Source organism: Gadus chalcogrammus, chromosome 10, assembly GCF_026213295.1.
Source record: "Gadus chalcogrammus isolate NIFS_2021 chromosome 10, NIFS_Gcha_1.0, whole genome shotgun sequence".
Classification (NCBI taxonomy): Eukaryota; Metazoa; Chordata; class Actinopteri; order Gadiformes; family Gadidae; genus Gadus; species Gadus chalcogrammus.
Window position 1 is genome coordinate 1,319,975 of NC_079421.1, and position 21,602 is coordinate 1,341,576.

General features: G+C 41.7%; 1 protein-coding gene across 1 annotated transcript; it reads right to left on the reverse strand.

Moving 5' to 3' along the window:
* Window positions 1-9,698: 9,698 nt before the first annotated feature.
* smu1a (SMU1 DNA replication regulator and spliceosomal factor a) lies at window positions 9,699-17,183 on the reverse strand. Its single transcript, XM_056600913.1, has 12 exons — window positions 17,022-17,183; window positions 16,347-16,557; window positions 15,826-15,978; window positions 15,511-15,621; window positions 15,270-15,398; window positions 14,662-14,781; window positions 14,383-14,499; window positions 13,892-14,019; window positions 13,145-13,271; window positions 11,325-11,492; window positions 10,806-10,958; window positions 9,699-10,510 (listed from the first exon to the last, which is right to left on the reverse strand). Exons 1-12 carry the CDS (start codon window positions 17,045-17,047, stop codon window positions 10,412-10,414), a joined length of 1,542 nt encoding a protein of 513 aa, XP_056456888.1. The 5' UTR covers window positions 17,048-17,183; the 3' UTR covers window positions 9,699-10,411.
* Between the last annotated feature and the right edge of the window lie 4,419 nt (window positions 17,184-21,602).

Here is a 21,602-nt window from a genome sequence, read left to right on the forward strand (position 1 = left end):
GCAAAAAAACATAAGGGGTAACACTGTCGTTTTTTATTGGTCGTCATGCAAAAAAACATAAGGGGTAACACTGTCGTTTTTTATTGGTCGTCATGAAAAAAAACATAAGGGGTAACACTGTCGTTTTTTATCGGCCATCATGAAATAAACGTAAGGGGTAACACTGTCGATATTTATCGATGTTGTTCTTCTTGGGTCGTCATGAAAAAAAACACAAGGGGTAACACTGTCGTTTTTTATTGGTCGTCATGAAAAAAACATAAGGGGTAACACTGTTGTTTTTTATTGGTCGTCATGCAAAAAAACATAAGGGGTAACACTGTCGTTTTTTATTGGTCGTCATGAAAAAAAACATAAGGGGTAACACTGTTGTTTTTTATTGGTCGTCATGCAAAAAAACATAAGGGGTAACACTGTCGTTTTTTATTGGTCGTCATGCAAAAAAACATAAGGGGTAACACTGTTGTTTTTCATTGGTCGTCATGAAAAAAACATAAGGGGTAACACTGTTGTTTTTTATTGGTCGTCATGCAAAAAAACGTAAGGGGTAACACTGTCGTTTTTTATTGGTCGTCATGAAAAAAAACATAAGGGGTAACACTGTCGTTTTTTATTGGTCGTCATGAAAAAAAACATAAGGGGTAACACTGTCGTTTTTTATTGGTCGTCATGAAAAACCCATAAGGGGTACCACTGTTGTTTTTTATTGGTCGTCATGAAAAAAAACATAAGGGGTAACACTGTCGTTTTTTATCGCCCGTCATGAAATAAACGTAAGGGGTAACACTGTCGTTTTTTATTGGTCGTCATGCAAAAAAACATAAGGGGTAACACTGTCGTTTTTTATTGGTCGTCATGAAAAAAACATAAGGGGTAACACTGTTGTTTTTTATTGGTCGTCTTGCAAAAAAACATAAGGGGTAACACTGTCGTTTTTTATCACTGTTGTTTTTCTTTGGTCGTCATGAAAAAAAACACAAGGGGTAACACTGTCGTTTTTTATTGGTCGTCATGAAAAAATCATAAGGGGTAACACTGTTGTTTTTTATTGGTCGTCATGCAAAAAAACATAAGGGGTAACACTGTCGTTTTTTATTGGTCGTCATGCAAAAAAACATAAGGGGTAACACTGTCGTTTTTTATTGGTCGTCATGAAAAAAAACATAAGGGGTAACACTGTTGTTTTTTATTGGTCGTCATGCAAAAAAACATAAGGGGTAACACTGTTGTTTTTTATTGGTCGTCATGCAAAAAAACATAAGGGGTAACCCTGTCGTTTTGTTATTGGTCGTCATGAAAAAAAACATAAGGGGTAACACTGTCGTTTTTTATTGGTCGTCATGAAAAAAAACATAAGGGGTAACACTGTCGTTTTTTATTGGTCGTCATGAAAAAAACATAAGGGGTTACCACTGTGGTTTTTTATTGGTCGTCATGAAAAAAAACATAAGGGGTAACACTGTCATTTTTTATCGGTCGTCATGAAATAAACGTAAGGGGTAACACTGTCGATATTTATCACTGTTGTTTTTCTTTGGTCGTCATGAAAAAAAACCCAAGGGGTAACACTGTCGTTTTTTATTGGTCGTCATGAAAAAATCATAAGGGGTAACACTGTTGTTTTTTATTGGTCGTCATGAAAAAAAACATAAGGGGTAACACTGTCGTTTTTTATTGGTCGTCATGAAAAAAACATAAGGGGTAACACTGTTGTTTTTTATTGGTCGTCATGCAAAAAAACATAAGGGGTAACACTGTCGTTTTTTATTGGTCGTCATGCAAAAAAACATAAGGGGTAACACTGTCGTTTTTTATTGGTCTTCATGAAAAAGAACATAATGGAAATAACAGAAATACACACATACATTTTAATGTCATGCATATCCTCTTTATTTATGATTGTTTATGGTATTTTGTCATCGCCTGAGTGGTGCAGTGGAGTGCACTCTGCCTAACCCACTGGAGACCGGGGTTCAAGTCCCGTTGATGTCATCTGTTGGAAGACTCTTATCTCAATTTCATGCGAATTATAAAGTCAAGTACAACCATTGTGTTGACTTTATTCGGTGTCTTGATGGTGCATCGATAAGTTCGGAGGTTAACACTCTAAACAGCTCAGGTTCGGATCCCCGCAAAAACGTAGACCGGGTTACCACTGTAGGTTTTTATCGGCCGTCATGAAATAAACATAAGGGGTAACACTGTTGATATTGATCAAATAAAACATAAGGGGTAACACTGTTGTTTTTTATTGGTCGTCATGCAAAAAAACATAAGGGGTAACACTGTCGTTTTTTATTGGTCGTCATGAAAAAAAACATAAGGGGTAACACTGTAGTTTTTTATTTGTCGTCATGAAAAAAAACATAAGGGGTAACACTGTTGTTTTTTATTGGTCGTCATGAAAAAGAACATAAGGGAAATAACAGAAATACACACATACATTTTAATGTCATGCATATCCTCTTTATTTATGATTGTTTATGGTGTTATGTTATCGCCTGAGTGGTGCAGTGGAGTGCACTCTGCCTAACCCACTGGAGACCGGGGTTCAAGTCCGGTTGATGTCATCTGTTGGAAGACTCTTATCTCTATTTCATGCGAATTATAAAGTCAAGTACAACCATTGTGTTGACTTTATTCGGTGTCTTGATGGTGCATCGATAAGTTCGGAGGTTAACACTCTAAACAGCTCAGGTTCGGATCCCCGCAAAAACGTAGACCGGGTTACCACTGTAGGTTTAAATCGGCCTTCATGAAATAAACATAAGGGGTAACACTGTTGATATTTATCAAATAAAACATAAGGGGTAACACTGTTGTTTTTTATTGGTCGTCATGCAAAAAAACAAAAGGGGTAACACTGTCGTTTTTTATTGGTCGTCATGAAAAAAAAACATAAGGGGTAACACTGTCGTTTTTTATTGGTCGTCATGAAAAAAAACATAAGGGGTAACACTGTCGTTTTTTATTGGTCGTCATGAAAAAGAACATAAGGGAAATAACAGAAATACACACATACATTTTAATGTCATGCATATCCTCTTTATTTATGATTGTTTATGGTGTTATGTTATCGCCTGAGTGGTGCAGTGGAGTGCACTCTGCCTTACCCACTGGAGACCGGGGTTCAAGTCCGGTTGATGTCATCTGTTGGAAGACTCTTATCTCTATTTCATGCGAATTATAAAGTCAAGTACAACCATTGTGTTGACTTTATTCGGTGTCTTGATGGTGCATCGATAAGTTCGGAGGTTAACACTCTAAACAGCTCAGGTTCGGATCCCTGCAAAAACGTAGACCGGGTTACCACTGTAGGTTTAAATCGGCCTTCATGAAATAAACATAAGGGGTAACACTGTTGATATTTATCAAATAAAACATAAGGGGTAACACTGTTGTTTTTTATTGGTCGTCATGCAAAAAAAACAAAAGGGGTAACACTGTCGTTTTTTATTGGTCGTCATGAAAAAAAACATAAGGGGTAACACTGTCGTTTTTTATTGGTCGTCATGAAAAAAACATAAGGGGTAACACTGTTTTTTATTGGTCGTCATGAAAAAAAACATAAGGGGTAACACTGTCGTTTTTTATTGGTCGTCATGAAAAAAAACATAAGGGGTAACACTGTCGTTTTTTATTGGTCGTCATGAAAAAAACATAAGGGGTAACACTGTCGTTTTTTATTGGTCGTCATGAAAAAAACATAAGGGGTAACACTGTTGTTTTTTATTGGTCGTCATGCAAAAAAACATAAGGGGTAACACTGTTGTTTTTTATTGGTCGTCATGCAAAAAAACATAAGGGGTAACACTGTCGTTTTTTATTGGTCGTCATGAAAAAAAACATAAGGGGTAACACTGTCGTTTTTTATTGGTCGTCATGAAAAAAAACATAAGGGGTAACACTTTCGTTTTTTATTGGTCGGACTCGTCATGCAAAAAAACATAAGGGGTAACACTGTCGTTTTTTTTTGGTCGTCATGCAAAAAAACATAAGGGGTAACACTGTCGTTTTTTATTGGTCGTCATGAAAAAAACATAAGGGGTAACACTGTTGTTTTTTATTGGTCGTCATGAAAAAAAACATAATGGGTAACACTGTAGTTTTTTATTGGTCGTCATGAAAAAAAACATAAGGGGTAACACTGTAGTTTTTTATTGGTCGTCATGAAAAAAAACATAAGGGAAATAACAGAAATACACACATACATTTTAATGTCATGCATATCCTCTTTATTTATGATTGTTTATTGTGTTTTGTCATCGCCTGAGTGGTGAAGTGGAGTGCACTCTGCCTAACCCACTGGAGACCGGGGTTCAAGTCCGGTTGATGTCATCTGTTGGAAGACTCGTATCTCTATTTCATGCGAATTATAAAGTCAAGTACAAGCATTGTGTTGCCTTTATTCGGTGTCTTGATGGTGCATCGATAAGTTCGGAGGTTAACACTCTAAACAGCTCAGGTTCGGATCCCCGCATAAACGTAGACCGGGTTACCACTGTAGGTTTTTATCGGCCGTCATGAAATAAACATACGGGGTAACACTGTTGATATTTATCAAATAAAACATAAGGGGTAACACTGTTGTTTTTTATTGGTCGTCATGCAAAAAAACATAAGGGGTAACACTGTCGTTTTTTATTGGTCGTCATGAAAAAAACATAAGGGGTAACACTGTTGTTTTTTATTGGTCGTCATGAAAAAAAACACAAGGGGTAACACTCGTTTTTTATTGGTCGTCATGAAAAAAAACATAAGGGGTAACACTGTTGTTTTTTATTGGTCGTCATGCAAAAAAACATAAGGGGTAACACTGTTGTTTTTTATTGGTCGTCATGCAAAAAAACATAAGGGGTAACACTGTCGTTTTTTAATGGTCGTCATGAAAACAAACATAAGGGGTAACACTGTCGTTTTTTATTGGTCGTCATGAAAAAAACATAAGGGTTAACACTGTTGTTTTTTATTGGTCGTCATGAAAAAAAACATAATGGGTAACACTGTAGTTTTTTATTGGTCGTCATGAAAAAAAACATAAGGGGTAACACTGTAGTTTTTTATTGGTCGTCATGAAAAAAAACATAAGGGAAATAACAGAAATACACACATACATTTTAATGTCATGCATATCCTCTTTATTTATGATTGTTTATTGTGTTTTGTCATCGCCTGAGTGGTGCAGTGGAGTGCACTCTGCCTAACCCACTGGAGACCGGGGTTCAAGTCCGGTTGATGTCATCTGTTGGAAGACTCTTATCTCTATTTCATGCGAATTATAAAGTCAAGTACAACCATTGTATTGCCTTTATTCGGTGTCTTGATGGTGCATCGATAAGTTCGGAGGTTAACACTCTAAACAGCTCAGGTTCGGATCCCCGCATAAACGTAGACCGGGTTACCACTGTGGGTTTTTATCGGCCGTCATGAAATAAACATACGGGGTAACACTGTTGATATTTATCAAATAAAACATAAGGGGTAACACTGTTTTTTTTTATTGGTCGTCATGCAAAAAAACATAAGGGGTAACACTCGTTTTTTATTGGTCGTCATGAAAAAAACATAAGGGGTAACACTGTTGTTTTTTATTGGTCGTCATGAAAAAAAACACAAGGGGTAACACTCGTTTTTTATTGGTCGTCATGAAAAAAAGCATAAGGGGTAACACTGTTGTTTTTTATTGGTCGTCATGCAAAAAAAACATAAGGGGTAACACTGTTGTTTTTTATTGGTCGTCATGCAAAAAAACATAAGGGGTAACACTGTCGTTTTTTAATGGTCGTCATGCAAAAAAACATAAGGGGTAACACTGTTGTTTTTTATTGGTCGTCATGCAAAAAAACATAAGGGGTAACACTGTCGTTTTTTAATGGTCGTCATGAAAACAAACATAAGGGGTAACACTGTCGTTTTTTATTGGTCGTCATGAAAAAAACATAAGGGTTAACACTGTTGTTTTTTATTGGTCGTCATGAAAAAAAACATAATGGGTAACACTGTAGTTTTTTATTGGTCGTCATGAAAAAAAACATAAGGGGTAACACTGTAGTTTTTTATTGGTCGTCATGAAAAAAAACATAAGGGAAATAACAGAAATACACACATACATTTTAATGTCATGCATATCCTCTTTATTTATGATTGTTTATTGTGTTTTGTCATCGCCTGAGTGGTGCAGTGGAGTGCACTCTGCCTAACCCACTGGAGACCGGGGTTCAAGTCCGGTTGATGTCATCTGTTGGAAGACTCTTATCTCTATTTCATGCGAATTATAAAGTCAAGTACAACCATTGTGTTGCCTTTATTCGGTGTCTTGATGGTGCATCGATAAGTTCGGAGGTTAACACTCTAAACAGCTCAGGTTCGGATCCCCGCATAAACGTAGACCGGGTTACCACTGTGGGTTTTTATCGGCCGTCATGAAATAAACATACGGGGTAACACTGTTGATATTTATCAAATAAAACATAAGGGGTAACACTGTTGTTTTTTATTGGTCAACATGGAAAAAAACAAGAGGGGTAACTGTCGATTTTTATTGGTCATCATGCAAAAAAACATAAGGGTTAACACTGTTGTTTTTTATTGGTCGTCATGAAAAAAAACGAGAAGAAGAACACGATATACAAAAGTGGATGCTTCCATCAGGAATTCCCAGTACAGTGGAAGAACTTGTTTCAATAGTCTTTGGAACACTCAATGTACCCGGGGAATTTGGATTATTATACGAACACATCGATTTTGGGAACCAATCTTTCAGTCTTACCTCAACTTACGAACTGCATGACAAGGCCACTGTGAAGATAATGAGAAAAGAGCCTATGATTACTCTGTCGTCTACACTGAGTAAAGTGGACACCAGCCCTGCAGATGATGAAGCATCCCCTCAAGTGGATGACTGTGCATCGTCCAGCTCACAAGACACCATTATTCTGCCTGAATCCTGCCGCTCTACTCCATGGCCAGTGCCATTTCAAATTCCAGTTTTCCCACAACATTGAAATTGAAAAAAACTAACTAAATCATGCCTCTGGAACATACTTCAGAGACGCAAGTGTTAAATCAGCAATAATGCATGACCTCTGCAAAGTCATATTCTCTAACACAGCCTATCCTTCAAGTCTGCAAGTATCCTGAAATAGAAGAAAACACATTAAGGAGAAAGCTGCAAGCCGATGCAGCCCTATCAAAAAATTTGGAAAAAGACAAAGAAAGAAGAGGTTAATTATCTCCCACCACATCCTGTTGGAGAGAATCAGAACAGTTTGGAGAAGGACAGGCTTGAGTTGATCAATGTAAATAAAAAGAATGTCGAAATAATATAATCACAGAAAAAATGTCCAAAACGTTTTCCAGTCGAAGAGTAGAGGTGGTGACCCACAGCCCAGGCGTTGGTGTCTTCAAAGAAAGGTGGCCTGCATTATTCAGTGAGGCTCAAGTATGAGTTTGATAAAAAATATTTTATTTTCCACCAAGAACTGTTATTGGTCGACTGAAACTTTGAGAATTGATGTTGGAAGTGCATTAAGTTGTCTCTTTACTCGTTTCCTAGATCAAAGAAGAGTTCCGTCGTATAACGACAATTTCCCTGGAGGAGACGTTCATGATGAAGCTTGATGGGTACACCACGTCTTCTGCAGCTGATGCGTGCCAAAGGAGGAGCTGTTGGTCCCAGGATGCGTCCTCTCCTGGACACTGTAAATGAGGTATATTTTTCTTTTTCTTTTTTACTACTAATACTTTTAGGTAGAAAAACTGCTGAAGTCAGAAGTTTGCATACAATCTAACTGAAGTCAGTAAAACTCCATGGTTTTCATGGCTACATGAATTCGGTTAGGACCTCTACTTTGTGTATGCCACAAGACATTTTCCAACAATTGTTTACAGACATCAGACATTCTCATCACTTACATTCACCTCATCTCCTCTCCTGTCCTTCTCTCCTCATCTCCTATCATCCTCATCTCAACTCCTTTTCTATTTCTCTCCTCATCTCCTAATCTCCTATACCCCTCATCTCCTCATATTCTCCTCTCCTCATCTCCTATCATCCTCCTCTCAAATCCTTTTCTATTCCTCTCTTCTCCTATTCTCCGTCTGTCCTCTCATCTCCTATTCTCATCTCCTCTCATATTCCCCTCTTCTCACTGCCGCATCTCCTATCCTTCTCCTCCCTTGTCCTCCTCTCCTCATCCGACTGATTTAAACTATACGACCTCTCACTAAGATGCATCTCCTTTCTGTCCCAGAGCATTGACAAAAAGAGGGATGCCGTTGTCTGCTGCCTCTTGAATACATTAGAGAACAGCGGGAACTGCTCTTCCTGGACCAGGTATGTTATTAAATGATTGATCGTATTCTACGGTGGCCCTGGAGTTCAAAACACACCAGCAATTCACTCAACACACCCTCCCCCTGATTGGTTGCACTGTTTGTCATTTTCAATGCTTAACACAACGTCGGCTATGGCAGTTTCTTAATTTGCAGTGAAGGGGAACGGTAGGCTACATAAGTGTTGCAGAGTAGGCTAGGCTAGTTGCAGTGTCAAAGAAAATGGACCGAAACTCAGATTTTAATTAAAGATTAGCCGACTCTGCAACACTTAGGTAGCCTACCATTCCCCTTGGTGCTCATGGCAGCGGGGCTCCGGCGGGAGACAATCGTGGGCAACAATCCCTTTCTTCTCCAAGTCGCGGTTCACGTACTTCAGGGAATCAAAGCCAAAGTTCCTTTCCCCCAATTCCTTGTCAACCATGGTTGAGATAACTCCCACTCGTCTCGTTATGGAAATACCAGAGACGTCAGAGAACCGACGCGTTACGCACCATAACACCAACAGCAATGGTTATCCAAATAACAAAGAAGTGTACAACACTTGCGTTACTGTGTGTCTAATCACACACGCACATGTGGCGCTCGCACTGTCGTAGCTCATTGTCTCATTGGCAGGCCAAATTCCCTGTGCGGGCAAAGCAGAGAAAGGGGAGGTAACTTGGCCCCTTACGACGACATATGGGGCCACATTCCAAATCAGCGCACCTGAGCTTCCATTTTTTCATAAGCGAACAGCATACCTTTGTTATGTGGAATATTAGTTCCACTACATCACTCGTTTGTATGATATTTATGTTATATTACATGTATGGCATACTACCTCAAGTTCTATGTTTATTCTGGTTTCATATATTATGTTGATCTTGTTCTTGTATAATGTTTGATCTAAAATAAAGGGTGATATTGCAGTTTCTAACTGCAATATTTAAGTTGTTTTTGGAATGTGAGCATGAATAATTCTTACCCAATCATACCGTGTTTTTCCGTGTGGGTAAGGTTGCATTCCTAAGACATTAAACTATACAGTAAAATTCCAGACAGATATTGGATCAAAAAACTACTAATGACGTACTGTAACTGTCTTGCAGGGTTGTCGTCCCATTTCGTAGGGTTAAGGGTTTGGGCCAAGGGGTGTAACGGAGTTGGACCTTACAGTATAACGCAACGGTGTATGGAGCTCGCTCTTAGCAGCCGTTTATATTGACGATCACTACCGAGATTGGACATACCGGACACGTAAAGTTGATGGATGTGTGGAGCTCCGTAGCCTAGGTATGATCAGCGAACACAAGGTTGCCGTGGGTGCAACCATCGATCCCATCGGATTTTTCTGCTCAACCTGGTGGTAAATATAATTTAACAGACACTTCACTATGTAGTCAATAGTCCTCTGGTTAAATAGCTTTAATGGCACAGACAATTAATATAAAAATAATTGTGTGGAAGTGGACAAGTTACAAAATGTAAAAAAAAAAGTTATTCCAGGAGGAAAAATGGTGACACATGGTTGATAAATTGACATCAAATGCCGGTAGAAATGTTAAAATTAAGAAACTTACCAATAGAATGGAACACTCACAAAGCACACCAATCACTATAAATAAATAAAAATATCCTTGTGTCCATATTGTTTGGTTGAGAAACTTTTTATTTTCTTCCATTTGACCAGATATTAAAAAAACAAAAAACAATCTCAGAAAAAAATATTTACAGGAAGTTTTTCTAAATAACAACCAAGAAAACTAAAAGCAAATAAAATAACTTGTGACCAACCGCAAACATCATCCTCCACCAGCTACACAGTCCAGTTGGACTTGTAAGTGAACTGCCATTGTTTACGATTGGCGAATCGACCAGAATGAATGTTACCCCACCAAGAAAAAAATACACAAGTGTAAAATCCCGTCTCAATCAGAGAGGAAGCTGTAGCTGCAGTTCGACTCTGAGCATGTGGTACCTCTCGAAGGACAACGAAGCTAGCTGGAAGAAGAGGACGATGAGAAGGGCGAGGTGAAGAGAGAAGGACGAGGAGGTGGGTTTTGATGGATTCCAGACACGGTGTGGAGGACCACGCTCAGGGCTTCCAGAGCTTCAGGAGGCCGTCTTCGCTGTAGGTGCTGATCAGGTTCTGGTGGGGGTGGTGGGCGATGCCGATCACATCTTTCTCATGGACCTGGAGGGGGGGCAGGAGACTAGTCAGTATCCAATGAAGAAGTCTAATCCCTAAGATGAAAGGAGTAGTTCTAGAATGAAGTACATAGAAGGGGACAGGTTCCTTTTAAACAGCTAAATAAAAAGGCAAATCAAGAAATTGGGGCTGAAATATAAAGAAAACGGTGAGGCTGTGAAGGGATGGCGTTGTTCATGCTCCCCCTCAATTGAGTGTTGTTGAATCTTCCACACAGCATTTTAAACGTCTGGGTGTCACATGATCCATGGAGAGCACAGTGCAGAGTGTGAGGTCGTACCGTCAGCGTCCTCTCCAGTTTGCCCGTCACGGTACTGAAGCAGTACAGCACAAAGTCCTCTCCCACGCAGTAGATCCACTCCCCTCGCGGCGACAGAGTACAGCACACAAAGTCACCGCCCTCCCTCTTACCAGAGCTGAAGCTCCTCACGATCTGAGCACACAAACACAAACCAACATCACAGATGAGCAGTCGTTTACATACTAAACATTTGAGCAACACATCCATGCATCGTCCTAGAACTCTACATTCTTCCAAATGTACGGCATGGTAAAAGCGTCTACATGTAAGCTAATTGAATGACTGATTAACCAGAACAGGCAGACATCTGAGCTGTAGAACAACAGCCCTTTTTTTGGTGACCAGTCGTGGTGTTTATTTGCAGTTACAAGACGATCCAAAATCAACCCTTTAGTGACATCAAAAGTGAGAGTGTCCGCCCGGATGATGTATGATCCATCGGCCGACCCCGGGGACTGAACCAGCCGGACAGCTCCCGGTGCCTTGGGCACGACGTACCTGTCCCTGCATGTTCATGATGACCACGGTGTTGGAGCGGTTGCACACGACGAAGTGCTCCGGGTTCTTGGGCAGCAGAGCCACGTTGTTCACGGTGATGTCGCTGCCGGCAGACGTCCCCAGAGACTTGAAGGTACTGGTGCACTCCGAGGTCTTCACGTTCCACACCTGACGATCAGAAAGGACCAGGGGGAGTTTCCTCGTGAGAACCGTAAACTTTTATTCCGCAAGTGAGTCATAATCAAGCGAAAATTTTAAATGTTCAAATATTTCAACTCGAGCGGATGACGAATTAGCATTTTCCCCTGGAGTAGAATCACACAAAATCTGTGTAAACCAGCTCATTCACGCCGTGCCATTCAAGCCATCCGCTCAGAAAATGTGCATGTATTTGCACTGACTTTGTATGTAATCACACTGCGCCTTGGGTGTGAACAGATCCAGCATGATTACTGATCAGATCAGATAGGGGTGATTGGGCATCTTGCTCAAGGATTGACAAGAGTCAAACAGCTTAACACTATCATATTTCAATGTGTTAATTAGAATTATTGCTGATTTTAGGCAAGGGTTTCTTATGAAGCATCCTTCATTGTAAAAAGGCCGCCCAGAGTCATTTAAATAGGCAGGAAAACAATCAAACTTCAGATAAAGACATCTCAATGCTACCAACTGTGTTCCATTAAAGGTGCCATGACATGCTATTTTATGGATGCTTTAATATAGGTATTAGTGCGCCACTAGCACAGTATTCAAAGACGTTCCCGAAATTCAGCCGTGGTGCAGAGTTAGAGCCACTCCGAGCCAGTCGCACATTGAGCTTCCCCCAAATGCGCTGTTTTGGTGTCTGTAGCTATAATGCAAATGAGGAGGAGCGAGGCGGGTCAAGGAGGAGGGTGGGGGTGTGGCCCTGAGCAGCTTGCAGCCACGGTACCATGCGCTCTGTTTACAGTGGATGTATCGCAATGGTGAGGCGCACACAGCCTTTAGCCGTGTTCTGTAAATATTCTACAACACACGGGAGTCCTGGAGCTCTATATCTAAATATTATAATATAGCCTACATAGATATCTATATCATACGATACCTATTATCACGGCCAAAAGCTGTGTGAGCCTCCAGACGATATTATGGATCACAAACGACTTCAGCGGGTTCTGCAACGTCTCTGGTTCTTCCCCTTTCACATCAATCTGAAGTAGAATGATCCACGCACTGCCGGCTGCCCGCTGCCGGCCGATGGTGCCTCGCGGCAACCGGCGGCATGTCGCAGTTCATGTACTTCAGCGAGTCAAAGCAAAAGTTCCTTTCCCCCCCCAATTCCTGCTCAACCATGGCTCAGGTAACCCCCACGACAGTCTCGTTGTGGAAATACAAGAGACGTCAAAGAACCGACAAGAAACACTTGCGTTACAGTGTGTGTACACACACACACACACACACACACACACACACACACACACACACACACACACACACACACACACACACACACACACACACACACACACACACACACACACACACACACACACACACACACACACACGTGTCTCCTTGGCGGGCCAGGCAGAGTAAGGGGAGGAGCTTACTGCAGTGTGACGACATAAGAAACCACATTCCAAATCAGCGCGCTTGAGCCTCCGTTTTTTTCCGAAGGCGAGCAGAACAGCTAGTGCTCGTTTTACACCGAACGCAAGTTTTAGCCACTGGGGGACCATAGGCAGGCTAGGGGAACTCATATTTATGTTAGAAAACCTCATAAAGTGAGATGTTCATGCCATGACACCTTTAATGTAGGAACCCACTGCCATGCTTACCTTGACGGTGCCGTCCGATGAGGCGCTGATGATGTGGTGTCCGTCTGGCGTGAAGGTGGCCTCATTGACGAAGGACGAGTGACCTCTGAACTCCTTGAGAGACTTGCCAGACTTCAGGCCATGGATTCTGATGGCAACAAACACACAGACCAGGGCTCACCACTCGGGGTCTAGCACAGAGCGCTAGGTTGTGTGGGGTCGCAGAGTCTTGACACGTCGGCCACCAGCGAAATGGAACATAGAATCTGGGGTCTTCAAGTCTGGGTCCTAGAACCGTCTAGATTAGCTTTGACAGCGGACTCTGGATTCTAGAACACTAGGGTCTTAAAGACTGGTTCTGGAGTTCGAAACTGAGGTAATCTGAGGTTTTGATCACAGAATTATTTTAGCTTTCCATGTTTGTATCTACTTCCCTAGAACTATTGACAATAGTTTGACGGATATGCATTAAATATATTTCCATTTTACAAAAAAAAATGGGCCTGTGACGCTTTCGGCGACTGTATAGTAATAAACATTTGTATGAAAATGTGATTAAAATACATCTTCCTCCAAATTCATGCTACTATTGTGTCCATCATACATCAAACTAGCCATATAGTCATCCATCATCCATCTTAACTGGATAGGTGGATGTTTGGCTAAGCATCCACCCATCAAACTTTCTTTCCATCCATCCCTCGATCCATCGATCCATCGTCAGATTGGCTGAGGAGGCAGGGGTCATGGCTCAAAGGTCACGGTTACCTGATGGTCTGGTCGAAGGAGGCACTGAGCAGCTGGCTGCTGTCCTTACAGAAGCTCACACACGTCACACCTTTACTGTGGGCGCGCTCGAACCGCCGCAGGCACTGCCCACTCTGGATCTTCCACACCTGTACACACACACACACGAGTAATGCTGCATCAGAATGTTACCAGTTTAGGAACAAAGACGGAATTACAGGTTCAGAAGTGACCGGCCAAAGTTTGCAAAATTACAACGTGAAGGTAATGCCGGCTGTAGCAGGAATGAATTACCTCCACTGTTCAAGAGGTTAACAGGAAGAGACTGTTCAATTTAACCTTCTCGTAACCGGCCAACTAGTAAGTGGTTATAGTGAAATAGTGAGTTCACAATAAACTCTGCTGACAGTCAGGCTCTGGCACAGTCCGGGTTGCAAGTAAGGGAGAAAGAAAAAGAATGCCATAGATGGTGATAGAGAGAAAGAGAAATAGCGATTGTCTGGGCCACGAACCTTGATCTTCCCGTCCTGGGCGCCTGTTGCCAGCATCTCTGTGTCTCGGCTGAAGCAGATACACAGCACGGCATCGTCCATCATCATGAAGTTATCCTGCGCCTGGTACTTGAGATCCTACACACACACACACATACAATTATTCGTACATTTGACACCTTCAAAAGAAACACAAATTGTGGCTAATTCAGCAACAATCGTGCTCACATTTTATTTCATTTCCATTTTTTCGTCCATCACCAACTAGCTCCTGTATGTGCACATGCATGCGTGTGGTACCTTTCTGATCTTGCCGGTGGTGAAGTTCCACACCTCGATGAAGCCGTCCACTGACCCGGTGACCAGGTACTGGCCGTCGGGAGAGAAGCGAGAACACTCCACATGGGACTTCTGTCCAAACTGAACACAGACAAAAAGTTGGTTAGGCCCTGAAAAACATGAATTACATTTACAGGCATGCAGAATGTATAGTGTATATGTTTTTTACATTTGTTGAGACTTGAAAAGTCACCCCATGTTGGTCAAATAAAAAAAAATTGATATGTAAAAACACATGTTATAGCTTGGTGTGGTGCAAGCTAGGGAAGCACTGATGTATCGGACGAACATCGGAAACGGCAGATATTCGCGTTGTTGACTGCCATCGGAAAATAAGATGACATTCACCGATGGCAGTGGCCGATGTTTACATGTTTAACGCTTCCTCCTTGAAGTGTGACTGGAACATGTCTTATAAACTGCATATCGCTGATCTTTCTCCGAGACGGTGAAATACTCCCACACGGCTATCGGCCAAATTGTTATTCTAAACATCGGTATCGGCCCAGAAGTTCCCAATCGGTGCATCCCTAGTGCACGCAGAGGGCCACAGGGCGCGGGGCCTGTACCTTGATGTGTCTGCTGAGCTGCGTGGGGAAGCGCTCCTCCTCCACGTCCTTCACGGCTGCTTTCCCCCTGAACAAGTCGATGGTCATCCCTGGAGGGAGGAGCCCCTGGTGCTGCTGCCACTTCAGAGACTAGGGGGGAGCAGAGGCACAACTCAACCGGACGGTAGTGGGGTGGCACATTGCTCAACGATAGGTATAGGTGGACTGAAAGGAATGGGGTGTGCTCCATGGGGGCCCTCACCTGTCCGAGCAGGGCCATGAGGCGGGAGGGGGGCACCACGCTGACCTCCCCAGCCAGGGCCTGAGCGATGGCCGCTCGCCTCTTCTCCTTACTACTGCCGTCTGGGTAGGCCTGGACACGGACACAGAATCACAGTTCAGGATACTTCAGAGGTCCCCATCTATTTAATGTCAGCTGATACCCCTTTGAGTCCACCATAAAGAAGGCAAGGTACAAACAACTCTTTTTTTTCTTTTCATAATGCAGCCCTGGATCTAAAAGTGAAGCACAGCAGCGAAACAGCCTGCATCACCGGTTATTTTGTATGGGTCTCACCTCTCGGGGGTCGAAGTAGGACCTGGCCAGCAGATTCTCCAGGTGTATGTAGCGCTCTGGCTGCGTCTGCTTCAGCATGATCATGGGATCTGTCTGCCTGAGGAGGGAGCGGGCTGCGCCCAGCTCTCTCAGCTCGATCAGCTCCAACACCACCTGGGATACGACACGAGATAGACAAAGATATATATATATATATATATGACTAAAAGAGCCTCCTGATCAAGTACAGTGATAAGTCATATTTATAGTACTTACATTTTCCGTCTATGAATAATAAAGCACAGAAAAACACAACCTATTTTCTAGTGGTGTAGTGGTGAGAGTACCGGATGGAAAGACCCTAGGTTTGATACCTAACATCTGCCTCAAAACTGCCCAAAAACCAGGCCCATCTTTGAGCAAGATGTCCAAAACGACCTGCTGCTTAAAGACATCTCATCTCTTTTGGACAAAGGCGTCTGCAATATTAATTAATAGAATTACAACAGTAGCGCCAAACCTAGACCACAGCTCAAACACACCTGTTCGTAGAGGTCCACAAGTGTCTTATCGGGAAGTTTGAGCGACTGAATGGCCTGCAGTACTGTGTCCCAGTGGCCGCTGTTGATGTCCGCCACGAAGCTCTCTATGCTGTCCACCGTGTTGAGCGACACCGTGGACTCCTCCTGCAGCGTCACCAGTGTTCGGTGGAGGTTGTTTTCCTTCAGGTACTGCATTATCAGACGGATAACGCTGAAAGCAAACACACACACACGTTAGCGTGTCCAATCAAGAGGACATTATTTGATACACTTTTTGTATAATACCGCCAATAGATTTTGTAAGGGATAAATGGTATACTTTCATTCGGGTACGGTGTTGTTCATAATATTCATCACCAGTATGTGCAAAAGTCTTGCACGCTGCTAAAGAAACACTTATTCTGGTTGGCAACCATGCAGGGACAATTATCTTGCCCGTTACAAAATTTGGCTTGGTTGATTATCTACGTTTTTCGATTAGCATGACTTCATTAATTTCTCCAAAATAAAAATGTACTTGTTCAGTGACGTTACACCAATGTGTCCCAGCGCATTAGCTTAGCATGTAGCAATGTAGGCCCCAGTATGCGAAAATGTGGAAACAAGATGCATAATAAGCAATAATATATCGGCTTTGTGGACTGCGAATAAGGGTTCTAGACGTTGGGGACTTACTCTGCGGATTCCACTTCCAAAGACATGTTTATTTATCTTTATGTAATGGAAATATCCTTTAAAAAAATCCCGAAGCGCACGCAAGACGAACGGAAACACCGGCCAAGTGGTAGCAGCCTCGTCTGGTCTGGTCCGGCTTCCGTAGAAAAGCGATCAGTAAATGTGTCCATGACTTTCTTTACTTGTTGGTCCGCGATAATTATCCAACTTGGCCGACTTCCCCTATTAGTTCGCACCCACCGTACGAATTATTGATTAACTGTTGTAAAATTGTACAGTTGTTGAACACATTTGAAATTATTTTTACGAATACAATATGAATACAAATTACCTTGACCAGTGAGTTGTCGTGGCCGTTAGACTGATTACTCAAACTCTAATAAATCCTAACCAATTCCCATGGTACCTAAAGGAATTTTGAATACAAATGTAATGTTTATGACTGCAGATAAAACAGAAGGGAACAAGGTGATTATCAATGTTAATGGCATTCCACAGGTTGGAAAAGTAGGCCTTCTGGTTACATTTATTCACCTATAAATGCTATATAATAAAATTCAAAACACATTTATTTACCACGCACACACACACGCACGCACGCACGCACACACACACACACACACACACACACACACACACACACACACACACACACACACACACACACACACACACACACACACACACACACACTCGATTTGTAAGTACAATAGAAGTGCATGCGACTTACAAATGACATCAGCCATCTTTTTCAAGAGAGCTTTAGGCGATGCCAGTTGTTGTGCAGCAAAGCGTTTCACAAACATATCCAAATCTAGTGCTTTTGCGTGCTGTTTCTCATAAGTAAGGAGAATAGAAACATACCATGTGGTCTAGCTTGGACTTCAGGACCCTCTGCCTTGCTGTCATCTTTAATCTGCCTCCTGATCTCTCCCTGCCTCTGTCCCTCTCTGAATCTGAAACCTCCTCTTCATCCCTCACATTCATTTCTTCTTTTCCTTCTTCTCCATCACATATTTCTCCTCAGCCTCATTGCTGTGGTATGAGAGAGTTAGTGAATTGTCTAGTCCTAGTAGGTAGTTAAACTGCTTAGCCAATCAAATAAAAATACTTCTAGCTAGAATTGTCCAGTGTTGTAACCTGGCCCGCAGCTGCCCTTGCCCCCTGTATATCCACCCCTGTTACTGCGCAGCAACGCAGGCAATTACTGTGGATTTCACAGCCTTTTTTTCTGTGTGGCCAATTGTTCCATATTGACCTGGAACACTTTTAACACACTATTCTTTATTAAACTGTACAGTTAAAAATAATATATATATATATATATGACATAGGCCTATAGTAGTTAATTTATATGTTCCAAAATAAACATACATACAACCCTTAAAATAAGTACCCTTTAAATAAGTTATTTAGCAATATCACACAATTATTTCTTTAAACTTTTTAATGTTCAATTCACTGGATGGCCACCAGGGGGAGCTGTCGGACCGGTTGGATCTGAAACGATGAGCCCAAGCGGTTCTTTACAACCTGCCGTTGAAGGTCCTTCAAGGTTAGCAAGAAAATGATGCCCAGTGTGACCGAGGCACATACAAACAGAGCGTCATGCTGCTATTTTTCGCAGCATGACGAAAATAAAAATATACTTAATACAATTTTCTCTGAGCATAAATGCACCGCTCGTAATCGATTTTACTAGATAGAGAGAGAGAGAGACAAATTGATGATAGTAAAATAATGGGGACATGAAGTTGCAGGGTTGAGTAGCCTACATTTGTATAAGAATGCAAGAGGGGCGGGGATGGGATTTCATCAACAAAATGGATTGCTATCGGTTACAAAACACACAGGGCAGAGCTTGATGGAGATGATAAATGTATCAAGCTGTCATGATTGCGCCTTTGAGATGAAGAAGACGCCGTTCATCATAGAATAATATCACACTTTGTAATATTAACTGCATATGAAACAAATTCTGTGATACGGTTGTTTTCCCCTACAGTATGAGGAAATAAATCTTGTTAGGCTGGTTTCATTCAATAAAACGGTATTCTTACGTAATCACTGGTTTACCACTTTTCCAACATTTAACTGAAGGCAGTTCTTTGTAACATGGTGAAAGAAAAAGGCTCATTCCTCACTGGATGAACTCCAACAGCCTTGAGAAAACCAATCAGACTGGGAATACATGTACGTGCCAACCAGTTTCATCACACCAAATCACACCATTTAGGGCCTGGTTCTCTTTGAAGTTGGACTCTGCAAAGAACAAGCAAAAATAAACAGAGAAGAAAGACATTTTTTGTTTGGTTTATGTGTGGAATCCTTTTAGCTGCAACCACTGAAACCAATGCTGGTGTGTTCCTTGTAGCTGAACCGAATTGTCCATCCCTACTTCAATCTATACAATCCAGTCAAATTTGTCACACCCATAGTAACACTAGAAAAATGAATATTGTCTCTTATCTATTGTCGCTCTTAGCATGCGAAAAACAAAAACAAAGAAGTGCATTTGCATTTATTTTAATAAATCTCAAACAAAAAGCAGTTTGCTTTCTTTTACAGGTTTATGATTGTTTCGCTATAAGGGGCTTCCCCTCAGGTTGTACCCCAACATTACCCAACTCCCCTTCACGAGCCAACGCAAGAGCTCCATGTTCATAACTAATGTGTGTGTCAGCTAATCAGCAAGCCCTCCTTGTTGAAGTCATGGTAATAATGGAAATGGTGGTAGTAGAGGGGCGTAAGAGTGTGGGATTACTCTGGGAGCACTAGAAGGACTGATTTCTGAGCGGACCCTCGATGTTCCCTGTCCTCTCTACCGCTGTTACGTCTCCTGCCCTAGATCCTGGCGGGAGCTGTGTTTTTTCGTTGTGGGCCAGGACGGTGATGGTATATTTTTCATACAAACCAACTGTACAATACAGACCCAAGCTGCATCCATGAGCGAAATTCCCCCGGCCCGACAGAGACCAACCCGCCAAGCTCTAATGAATATGTCCTGGCTGTTCAAACAAAAGGTAGAGGTGTTGACACACTGTGCTAATCATTCTCTTCAGAGCTGGAATTACGTTTGTTCATTCGATTGGTCAGTTGGACCTATGACCCTGTTTGAATAAACACAGACAGCACATTCATTGTTTGAGTATCTGTGCTGGAATTGGACAGAGGCAGGAGGGGAAATCATCCAACTAGGAAGCCAAAGCCAGTCAATGTTACGGCCTATATGTTGTTGAGGTTTTATGAGACCATCTTGCTGACCCTGGTGATTCAAACATAATGCGTATTTAATAAAACCTGAATAATCCTTCACTGACGATTGTGCCAGTGGTTGCCAACCTGTCGATCGCGATCGACTGCTAGATCTTTGAGACTCCAGGTAGCTCCCAAAAATAATAGAAGAAAACATAAAAAGGTAACAACAGAAGCAGTTTGCGTTTAGTGTTGTTTACGGAGAGACTCGCATAACACATCCGCATAAGTATCCAATGTGCCGCGCGCTTTACCCTACATACCGCAGTATGCGCCCAGGCACGTTTCAATACCGTACACAGAATGCGCGCAGGCACATTTCAGCCGCCTTACTCACAGACTGCTTCAGACTGGCTGTCTGTAGCTATATGCCAAACTACAAAGCACTCACAGACACTATTCAGTCGCAGCCATCACACTGACTTGAGTGAGTAGCATGACTGCAACAGTTTTGCCTTCTGATGACATTATAAATAGTGATTATTATTATTATTATTATTATTATCAAGTATGTTGATTTTCGTAACTATGTTACTATGAACAAAATAGTTTTCTTGGTTGCATCAAGTTGAAAGTTGGACCAAAGCCAACGTTATTCAAATACAATTAGAAAAATAAAAGGCCTCAAGTTTGAAGTAAAATCTGGACTGTGTTTTTCTCAACGCTTCAATAGGTAGATCTTGCCTTTCATCACTGCTGAGGTAATAAAGCTTTGACTTCCTGACACATTGCACAGAGATTCCAGTCAGTCTTAGATGTAGACCTTTGATCAACAAGATTCACAACTTTAAAGTTCTTCGCCATTTTCTTAAGTGAAGGCCGAGGGACTCTCCTTTTACCAATGTGCTTTATTAAAGCACATTAACATATGGGAAACAACTAGGTTCAGATGTGATAACTACCCTACACCTAGCTCGATTGTTCATCAAGTGAATTTAATACCTGTGCGATCTGTACACCTTCCGGGTACCTAAATGAAAGTAATTTAAAGCCCCGTTACTCTTGGTTTGGCTCTCCCAAGCCGGCACTTCCTGTCTATTCAGCTGCGGCTATCCAACTACATCATGTCATCAACAACTTGATGTGGGGCTAACATTAGATATCATTTAGGAAACTAAACTACACTAGCACTAAACTACCACAAATAAGTGAAGCTTTATAAAGCAGACTGTTTGGCTACAAGTCTACCAAATTTGACACTTTTTTTATTTTTGTATTATTTTTTTAAATGTGTGATGTTAAGATAGAACTTAAAGTAGAGGTTACGAATGACCTAGCGTTAAGAGGGCTTTAATAAGGTTTCAGGAATCCGGGCCCAGGTATTTA

Coding starts and splice junctions, on each gene's coding strand:
- smu1a (XM_056600913.1), bottom strand. CDS start 17,047: ATGTCTTTGGAAGTGGAATCCGCAGA. Junction 15,979..16,346: donor TTGTGGACCTCTACGAACAG/GTGTGTTTGAGC, acceptor GTCGTATCCCAG/GTGGTGTTGGAGCTGATCGA. Junction 14,782..15,269: donor AGCTCAGCAGACACATCAAG/GTACAGGCCCCG, acceptor GTCTGTGTTCAG/TTTGGACAGAAGTCCCATGT.